Genomic DNA, 11,279 nt, shown 5'->3' with positions numbered 1-11,279 from the left:
TGCCAAATTTTCAATTATGATCGAGACTGAAACGAACTAACTGAAATCGAAATTTTTTAGTCTTGAATGTTCCGGACCGGTCTTGAGTTTAAGCTAACCGAACTTTGCAGAAACCGAATTAATTGAAATCGAATTAACCGAAAGATCAAATTAATACGGCTCATGGGGGCCGGACTGAATATGGATGGTTGCCTTGACCAACTTTATTCAGGAAATGCTCCAGGTGATGTACTAATGTTGGTGACCAGCGCTTTGGCTGGGCCTCATGGTTAATGGAGAACGCAACTTTCCAATTTTTTTTAAAAAAGAGTGTATTACGTACGTTCAAGCAACAGATTATTGAACTGTAAGGGGTGATATATATGATTCTTTGTCTTTTTTTTCCATATAAATGTATGAATGACTGAAAAACCAAACGGCATATTTATAAATAAAAAGTAATTTATAAATAAGATTTTATATACACGTTCTTAGCGATTTAAAAAAGACTAAAAAATAACTACGTACAATAAAAAATCATAAAACCAACTTAAATTTAAACATTAATTTATAAACACAAATAAAAGCGAAAAGACGAGGGCGTAATTGTTCCTGAATACAATGCATCGATTGGGTACTCCAGCATAAGTTACACAAAAACAAGTTTAGCAACCGGATCGAGGAAGAGTTACCACCATCAACCCTTACATTCATGATTTACATTTCTGCGGATTTGTGAAGGAGATGGACGAATGAGATCACCTGTTGATTTTTTAGCTATAGGTTTTGAGGGTGACTGAAATGGCATATTTGGAGATAAAAAATATTTTATAAATAAACTTTTATATAAACCAAGGGTGGAAAATGGGGGAAACCTTAAAATCAACCTTAACCTTATACCTTAAATTTAAGGTTGAAAATTTAAATTTTGATTTGTAAGCATAAAAAGAAGCGAAAAGACGGTGTGTTTAGCATGTGATTGGAGAGAGAAGGTGGTCTTCTATTGATCACCTATCCTAAGCGTACTATGTTCAAAGAATTAATCCTATATTACATAGACCAAATCCGATGTGTCTGTCACCTGATAAACAAACTAGGTCAACCATCCACATTCAGCACGTGATGAGATTCATGTTTTTGCTAGATTTCGAAGCATATATATATACAGTTCTCCAGTGAGATATTGTGATAGATGTACGTGTTATTACATGACTAATGTATCCATGGTGCGTCCAGTCGATCGTCCACGTGCGTGATGTGTATGAATTCGGACTTAGCCAAAAGGACAGCAAGGTCGAGTTATATTTTGTTTTGACATGCCATGGCTAAAACAAGCTGGATAGTTAAGGGGTTTAGAATTGTGAGCATTGGCTGAAGTCACAAGTTTGACTTAAAATCCTTGAAAAGAAGTGCAGCGCATGTGTTTCCCTCCCGTGCCAAAAAAAAAAAACTACCAAATTTGTTAATGTCAACCTGGACGTACATAAAAGTTGACACCTTTATCTCTTCCAAAAAAAGATTGATGCATTAATTTACGAATAAATTGTATAATGACAAGCAAGGCCTTAACACGTCCTATGATGAGAAGCACCATGATGTCATGTATAATTATGTCATACATGACTATAAATATGGTTTTAAATAATTATTATTGGGCTACTATTTATTTGTTAACTTTGATTTAAAAAATATTATGCATGTCTAAAATATGTTACATTAGTAATATGTGATGTATAGATATACAACCATATAACTTTTACTTGTTATTAATTAATTGTTTAAAGTTATTAATAATTAAAGCTAAAATAGTAATGATCAATAGTGACGTATAAATAAAAACGGACTAGCAGTGCGGTGGAGAGAGAGCAGATCCACCCCTCGCATAACACGAGGGACAACCTCTACAGAAGCTTCCGTAAAAAAGATGAGAAAAGAAATACATTGAGCAACCATGGTTAAAATTAGCGGTCACGGTACACCAGTATGGTTAGTAGTGTAGTAAGACTTATATCCAACCATTAATGGCTATGAAAGAAAATTCGTTAGTTCGTAGCTTAACATCGTGCTTTTTTTTGGCTGTCCTTGCGCGCAGTCGTCACCAGAGAGGCCCTCTCCTAATATCTACGGAATACTAACCTAGTGTATGTTTCTCAACGTTGAGAGCGTTGGTGACTCATCGATCACCACATTGGAGGGAAGCAATTGTCTGCCAACTCCAATGTTTTCATTGGATTTAACTCCTCGCATGCAGTGAAGAAATATGGGAAATTGATCATGATTGATTCCTTAATCCATGGTGCTATATAATTTACTTCCAAGTTTGCCATTATTCTAATTGTTAAATTAACAATAATATCATACGCTTATTTCCAAATTTACCCCCAACCAGTTCCACTGCCAATGCTAACCAACCGCCACAAGTTCCACTACCAATGCTAACCAAGTGCTGTAAGATTAGAGTTAATCTGTTGGATTAGGCCGAATGGACGGTCCCCATCAATAAGGTGGCAACCCTTCGGTGCATATTACTTGTAGTATAATACTGTCAGTAGAACTAATCTCATCCATTGATTTAAAAGGGTATTTTCGTACTTTGATTAATATTAGATTTGTATTTATTATTTTTTATCACATTATGCACGGATAAAAAAAAGTCCAACAAGTCCCACTTACTATCACAGTAAAACAAATGATATTAACTTCTCAGAATTTTACTACACCTAAAATTATTGGTAGTATAATTTAATCACAACCGTCCAATAAAATTAAATCAATGATCTAGATTAAATTATATTATAAGTAATATGAATCGGAGTTGACCTCTTTAAAGTATACTATGGATATCATAGATCGAATTAGCGTTGGGACGATGTGTTATATTTGTCAACTCTAACGAATAAAATTAGAGAATGAATAAAATTAGAGAGAGCACCCACACATCTATTATTAAGTTTGCTCTAATACATTCATTCTACTGTATAAGGAAAACAACTTTTTTTATTTCCACTGAAAGGTAAATCCGCACAAGCTGACAGATAGCTCCACGCTCTAGCTTTGATCAAATGGTTGATTGCATTTGCACTCGCGCTGTCATAGATCGATCAACCGGTGTTGGACTCGGCGTCGGACTCCTCGCGACTGGACTTGTCGCCGCCGCCGCCCGCCACGGCGCGCTTTTTGGCCCTCCGTACCGTCGGCCTCAGCACCGGCAGGCGCAGGCGAGCGCGTGGGGCCTCCTCCCCGTCGGCTGCTGCGGCGGCGGCGGCGTCCTCCCCACGGAGCTGCAGGAGGACCTTGCCGCACGAGCTGCAGGAGGCGAACTCGCCCTCCCTCCTCAGGCGGCGGGCCACGCCGCAGTGGCTGCACCAGCACCACGCCATGGGCGCCATCGATCGCCGCCACCCGGCCCGACCGGACGGGGTAAAACTAACTAGCGGGGAAGGATTAGTTGTGGGGGGAATCACTGCGGCGGCGGCGGCGGCGGCTACATATTGCTAGGGAAATCGCGCTCAGATCTTAGACCTGCCGGGGATTCGGCTTCGCTTCGATCCGTCACTTCGTCACGCTGGATTGATTGTTCGATTTCATGTCTCTGGCTGCGTGGAGGAAGGAATTCGACGGCGTGTTTATATACATATATAGATGCCGCCGGGCGTGCAGGTCACGGTTTCCTGAACCCAGAGTTGGGAACGGACGCGTTCTAGCTCAAGGTTTACTTGGCAGCCAAGTTCTTGATTTAAAAAAAAAATCTTTAAGTGCTGTGCCTTGTGAGAGATAGATACGCTGTTTGTGCGAGTAAAAATAACAGATGAAGCGTAGGCTGTACGTAAATAGTAGAAAAAAAACATGAAGGCAGACACCTGTAATGGATGTGATCGGTCAGGCACTACAGGGAGAGGATTGCGTGGTAAATGGTTTCAAAATGTCCAGGGGCGAACCAGGATTGAAAATAATCACCGATTATGTTCACCTCTATGCAGTCTGATCTGGAATGCAGTATATGTTTCGCATGCAAACTTACGCGTTCCAGTAGTAAGTTCCTACTGTAGCCTGTTGTGGTTCAAAAGATCCGAAGTTAATCTACTTCCATCATTCATAAACACAAAATTCCGCTACGGTTCCCTCATATTTACTGTTAGCCAAACGTTTCCAGTTTGTTTCTGTGCGTTCCATCGCTATATTCAAGCATACACCTAAATTACCTCTTATTTCCCAAAAGAGGTTCAACAAGGTTCACCTGGTGTTTTGATGGGCTCGAATCACCTTCACCAGGTTTCTTCAAAATTCCAGTAGGCTGTCCTGGCCTGTTCTGCGCACCCTGAAGGGACGAAAAAAAAAAAGGGGAAATTTGTAAACGTCACTAAAGGAAAGGCTGCCATCACAAGTTAAGGAAGATAGATCACGGAGTTTCGGGCAAGTCCATCATGCAAACATGTATAAAACTGTAATCATATACTCACTCCATTCCACATTGTAGTACTTTCTAACTCTGTCTATGTTTATTCATAAACCAATGTATATATTTTATATATAAGTTCAGATTCGTTACCATCTATATGAATTTGCATAAGGCTAGAATGTTTTACAATATAGATGAATTTGTATAAGGCTAGAATGTTTTACAATGTGGAACAGAGGGAGTAATTAGTAACTGCACAATTTCATATCTTTTAGATTGTACGAATAAACCATATTCAAGAAACATGCAGATATAGGCAAGGAACAGAACACATTGACGATCTCATCAAATATTTTATGACGTGCTCGTTTTCCAAGGAATTCTCACAGCATAGCTATCCTATAACTCAACCTAAACTTACAACCACCTAATTTAAATTAAAAGTTGAGTTTATTGTTGATAAAAAAAAACAATTGAATACAAATTTGGTTGCAAAACTTTGTGCTCAATTTCTTAGCAGAAAAATGAGCATCAAATTAATCTAACTTCAAGCATGCCAGGGCATGAACTTCTAACATAAATGAGGTAAATCTTGAGTCTTGATAGGACAGCTAGTTTTCAATACCCAGTACGCTTGAGATGATTGTCGAATTTTCAAGTCACCCAATCCACATAACAGGAATTTTATTAATACCTACCCACCCTGTCAGAACGCTTACATGATCATTCCTAAAGAAAAATATAAAAGATATGATGCAGTATATTCTCAATATCTAGTGCAACAAGCCAATAGATTTGTGTGACAATATTATTCATATATTTCTGTAACTTGTGTTATCCAACCTTCATGTTGGCCAATATGGCTGTAAAGCAATAGAAAAATAGTACTTACTGCAGCTTTTTGTCCCGTTAATCTCCGAACTGATGGAGCCCTGGCAACTGAAGATGCAGCAGCAGCAGCAGCGACTCGGATCCTATAATGGAGAAAATTCATTTGCATATAATATGCTCTGCAAAAGCTTCAAGATGGGAGTAGCAAATGTAAGGATGAGACATACCTCTTATGAACATCAACATACTCATCAGTTTCATCCACTATCTCCTCCTGTAAATAAGAACTAAACTTTGAGATACTGAAGAATTCCAATCATAAAAACGAAAAACAACAGCATCAACATGTGATATGATTTAGTTTTATGAAAGACAGAATCTGGGTATATAATATGTGGTCAGATTGTCACTTGAGCGTTTTTTTAGGACAAATCACAATAGCAATTGCAGAGCATATGCATACAAAATTGTTTTTAAAGGATAAATTGTTTTCCAACTGGCAGTACTCAAGGAGAGTCAATAACATTACAAAAGTACTATAACCAATAAATCAGTTTTTTTTTTCCTTCTCCAAGCCACAGAAGTTAAAACTTTATCAAGCTATATGTTCCCTTCAATATACTTTAGATCATTTTTTTTTCTTTTGGTCAATGAACAACTCAACAACATATTGAGTTCTACACCACAGGAAGATAACGCAACCCTACCTTACATAGAAAAATGTAGCATACTTAAGCTTACCTGCAATAGTTCTTCAAACACATCTTCCAGTGTGATGATACCAACAACCTCACCATCATCTATATCCTCTGATGAACGAGACATTGTATGTGGTGTATCATAATGCTGTATTGAATGGGGTTTGTTTCCATTAACCTGCCTGCTCTGTGGTTTTTCAATATCAACAACCACATTTTCTGCCCTTTCATCAGTATTGGATAGTAAGGGAGCAGTCAGCTGTGGTTCCCCAGCTACTTCCCTGTTTGTTTCAGTTTTGTCAGGTAGTGGAACATTCTTGGGCTTAGCCTTCACAACAGCAGCCATATGACTACTCCCTTTCTGAAACTCATTCAGTATGTCATATAAAGGCATGTCTGCAGGAACCCTGAAGAAGATAAATATTGAGTCACTGACTGATTACTTGTCAGAAAGAAGGAAGATGGTTTGCAAATATTAATACAGCAAAGAGGATACCTCAACTATCAGAACATTTTATCACATATTGGAAGACAATTATTCTAAAGTACATATAATTTAATAAATTTGCGGCACAACCTTGGAATCCTTCTTATGGAAACAGCACTAACTGGTGTCTCTGTTTCAGCACGAACTGTCAGAAGACTTTTCACCTGTAAAAAATTCAAAATTGTTGACATAGTGAAGCAATATGCATACAAACAAATTACTGGGTAATACTACATGGCAGCATTGGTACCTACCAGCAGGAGGCCAATAATATTCCTAGGGCCTCCAGAGTACACAGGCACACGGCTGTGGCCCCGAGCAAGAATTTTGCCAATTGCTTCCCTGTAAATAGAAGTAGATAAGAAGATTGGTGGAGCATTGAACCTTTCAAAAAAATGCAAAATGTATATACTGTTTGCAAATATTTATTAACGATTATGCACGTCAAACAACAAAAGATTACACCATCTAAACTTAGGTCCACAAATATGTAGCGCAGAAAAAGATTGTTTATGTTTGATTGAATGCAACTAATAAGGAAAGAGGTGATATAAGAAAACATAAAATCAACAATAAGGAACATGAGCAAGGGCTATGGAATATAAAGTGTAAATGTACCAATCCAACTTGGAGTCCACATCTAATGAGAAAGTTGACTCGATAGGTGTCATAGCCTCCTCTGCAGTCTGCACACAAATAACAATGAGGTTTCTGCTGAAGTCAACTAAAAATGATTGTCCACATCAAAGTGCTTCTCTGTGAGCACTGTGTATGCAAAATAAGAACCACAACTATTTTGCTCAGTAAAGAGTCAAAAATAGAGAAACTGAGGAGCCTGAGAACATAAAGCATGAAGCCATGAAATATAGCAGTATCAGATATGCAAGATCACTTTAGATGCTAGCCCATTGTTAAATATAAACATGTAAAAGACAATACAGAGTCAACATTTTAGTCCCCTATAACCCAAAGAGAGAAATCAATAAGCCTTATCTAAAAGCAACTCAAGTAACACTGTAACAAGCTCATTTCAATTTTGATTGCCAATGATTCCTCCCGACTCTATCATTCATTATAAAATTAGAAGTCAAAGTTTAAAATTGTACACCTTTTCAGTCAAGTCCAATGCTCCACTTATGATTGTAGTCTCATCATGGGTAAGCTCTCCACCCTTGCCAGCCTGCCATGGCAGAAGCATTGAACCGTAATACAACCTTTTGAGAAGATGCCAACTTCTTAATAAGTTGCATAGTAAGATAATGTTACCTCTTTGCTATGTATAGAGACAAGAGCTTTCAATTGAGCTCGCCTAAAGAGTGCAGATTCATTATGCCCAAGAGCACAATCTAGGAGCTGCAACAAATGGACAATATATATTTTAACCACTTTAAGTAACTAGTCCATAAATCATCTCAAGTTAAATTTGGAAGATTTTGAACCACAAAGTCAAATCGCATGCTACTCTAAATTACAAAATCAAATCAGTTTTTTATTAAGAGGCATAACATATGCAAGAGAATACATTGTCTCTGCACCAATTCAAACATGCACTGAATCACCTGTACTGCAATGTAGTATAACACATGCTCATTTTGTTGAAAAACAGGAAGTATGACAAATCCTGGATGAGGTACTGGTAATATAAGCTTCCATAGCACTACAAGACACACGCTAAGAGCACTGGGTAACCTAATCTAATCAAAGCTGGTAACTTATTTTCAAATATTGAAAGACATGTAGCGCAGGGCCATTTTGTGAAGGCGTATTGTTATTACTTTAAAAAAGGGTCCCTCGAGGCATTGACTATGGTACCAAAATTGAATGAAGACTTGAAGAGATGACTCAGAAGCACAAATATTATAATATCTAATCCATGACAATTCAAAGTCTTTGCCATTAGATAAGGTCCAAAAGATTCTGTTATAGTAGGGAGTTCAATGAGGCATTTCAGTTTTGCTGATTTACCTTCCCAATGGGATAAGAAATAGGATAGCAGATGATCATGAGGATGCGTACAAGCCATACAAAGTTAGCACCCACCGCCAACCCATACCTGGTACAGATTGCTTGTGGTATAACCTAGCGTTAAAATTTGAATAATCAATCAGACCATCTGTAAGACCATACAGAAACAGTAGTGTTGGGGCATAGCATACAGTACCTCTCCAAAAGCAAGCACAAATGTTACTGATAAGATAACAGCAACAACAGGATGAAAGATCCTGTCAAGGAATATAGGAAGAGCCTGAAAAAAGTCCCAAAGATGCAAATGGAAGAGTCACTGACTAAACAAAACAATGTGCATAAGATATGTGAATAGAATGCATAAGATCCATTTCAACTCAGCTACATTATATGCAAAGAAAAAATTGCAAATATTGGGCTCAGGATCCTTGAAAATGTTATCCACCTAGCCCATAGCACTCCTCTTTCTGCTGTACTTTCTAGGTGTTTAATCTTATACCATAATTTCCAGTGCGTTTCAAACTTCCAAGTGAATTATCTTATTAGCAAATTTAATGAGTAGGTGAGAAGATTGAACATATTGTTGAGGAAGACAACAAGTTAACAAGCTAAACCTAATAGAACCTCAAAAATTATAGAGAATTAGGTAATTAAATGAGGGATGTAATCTATATACTATTAACTTCAATATAGTCACTTTATAGAACCTTATGATACACAATCTGATAGATTACTGCAGAATGTAGATGGCCAATAGACTTGTAGCTTAATCATCATGCATAGATACCTAGTATTTGGGGACCTAACATAGAATTCAAGACACTTGGATTCCCACTTGTAAGATGCTCACAGACTGGAAATCAAGCTGCAATATGGACAAAACTGAACCAACAGAGGCATCTTCGGTATTTACCATTCTTCTCTCCGAACAAGATATGTTAAACAAATATGTCAAAACAAATAACACACATACTTTCAAACACGTTCACCTGCTAATACCTTTTATCTTTGCATGTAGTGCAAAATAGCGTGGTAACTGGTAGATGATAAAAAAAAATTAAAGCAAAGTTATATACCTCCATGGCAACAGCATTGCACAAGAGCAGGGTGACAAGAAGCTGGTGCTGCTTTTGAACAACTGGGAGGATGGCAGCTACAAAAAAATGATAGAAAGGTTACCAAACAATCAACAATGGAGCTTATCCATGAAATATTGAGTCAAAAAGAGTATAAGCAACATTAGCATCCGCTAGAAAGTAAACATGAGTTACTGAAGTGCTGAAAGTGCTCGCAATAATACTTCACAAGCAGCATCATTTTATCATCCCAAGTTACCAATTTTAACAGCCCCTGTTAACATATACTCCCTCCGTATCATATTATAAGACTTTCTGGGTTTGTCTAGATTCATTCATGTATAAATGTATATGTTTTGTATATATGTTTAGATTCATTAGCATACATGTGAATCTAAGCAAGGCCTTATAATATGGAAAGGAGGGAATACTTTAGATCAAATGGTGAAGATCCATAATGCCCAAATTGCATTTTAGACAGAGCAAGATTACCTCACAGAAAAATAGCAGGATAAACAAGACCACCAGAAAAACTATGGAATAATGGAATATATCCTACGTGTGAAAAGTCTTAGCTGCACGCTACCCTCACAAACATCTCTATGACCATCCATTGCATAGTTCCACTTCCCACTGACCAATTCCCACTGACCAATGGATCATTTTATATCTCTCCAGAAAGAGGTGAATCTTGAATAAAGCCAAACCCCACCCGCACCTCCTTTTCTTATTTCCTTACTACCCATTTTTGTAGAGGAATCTTACTGTCTTTTTGCTTGTTCTACCTTTTTCTCACAGCACACTTTATATCAGCATAGTAATGTATATTCGCTTCTATACAACAACCTGACGACTTAGCATATGACAAGCATGATCAAAGTCAGCGAATCCTTAACGAAACAACAGCAGTAGATCCTAATTTGAAAATAGCAGAAACTCTCGTGAATCCCCAATGTGATGTAACATAATACCCGCATCCAAACCCAATATCTCATAAAAACCACTCGCAAAATTGCAAGCAGATCGAGCACGACGGGTTGTTCCAATATGAAACTTCCTAGAAATGGCTCCTAAACCACAACCAGATCGATCGCAACACGGGGTAGGAGGAGAAGAAAAATGGCTAGGGTGTCGAATCGTACCAGCCTGAGCCTTCTCCGCATCGGTGCCGCTGCGCTGGAGGATCTCCAGCTCGACGAGGCCGAGCGACATGAGGCCGAGGGTGAGCCCCGACATGATCCCGGCGAAGAGCACCAGAAAGCACGATATCCCCGCGTACGCCCACCACCACACCGACCCGAACGGCGTGTCCTCCCCCTGCACGACCAGGCCCGCGAACCCCACCCCGGCCGCCGCGGCCACGCTCGACGCCGGCCGCGCCGTCGCCGCCGCCACCCTCACCGCCGCAGCCAGGCTTGCCGCCCGCGCCCTCCCCATCGCCGCAGCCATCTCTCCTCCCTCCTCCTCACCGCCGCCGCCGCCGCCGCCTCAGAGACCGAGCACCACCACCACGCCTCCGCCCCGTCCCGCCCCCCACGATGCCGGTGGTGATGATATTGGATGGGAGCGAGGCGAGGAGCAAGGGGACAACAACAACGAGGCGTGAGGGGTGGCAGCCGTCGGATGCGGCCGCAGCAGCTGATCGGACGGCTAGTAAAGGGAACACGTGGAGGAAGGGGTCGGCCACCTGGCCCGCTCTCGGTCGGATCCCCCCCGCGATGTGCCGGACCGAACACGTCTTTGCGTTCGAGCTTTGGACCCGTGGAGGAGGCGTCGACTGCTGCCGATTTGTTGTGGGCCCTGGCTGCCTGCAGCTTGCCATATTGGACTTCAGAAAAAGAGGG

General features: G+C 39.7%; 1 protein-coding gene across 1 annotated transcript; it reads right to left on the bottom strand.

The window, feature by feature from the left end:
• Positions 1–3,996: 3,996 nt before the first annotated feature.
• Positions 3,997–10,884, bottom strand: LOC102717248 (DUF21 domain-containing protein At4g14240). Its single transcript, XM_006654298.3, has 13 exons — positions 10,578–10,884; positions 9,436–9,512; positions 8,556–8,639; positions 8,360–8,473; positions 7,661–7,747; positions 7,503–7,574; positions 7,013–7,080; positions 6,649–6,736; positions 6,485–6,558; positions 5,951–6,314; positions 5,437–5,483; positions 5,271–5,352; positions 3,997–4,297 (listed from the first exon to the last, which is right to left on the bottom strand). Exons 1-13 carry the CDS (start codon positions 10,882–10,884, stop codon positions 4,178–4,180), a joined length of 1,584 nt encoding a protein of 527 aa, XP_006654361.2. The 3' UTR covers positions 3,997–4,177.
• Between the last annotated feature and the right edge of the window lie 395 nt (positions 10,885–11,279).

This window comes from Oryza brachyantha, chromosome 5 (genome assembly GCF_000231095.2).
Source record: "Oryza brachyantha chromosome 5, ObraRS2, whole genome shotgun sequence".
NCBI lineage: Eukaryota > Viridiplantae > Streptophyta > Magnoliopsida > Poales > Poaceae > Oryza > Oryza brachyantha.
Note: the sequence above shows the minus strand (reverse complement) of the source record. Positions and strands in the feature narration are given on the sequence as shown.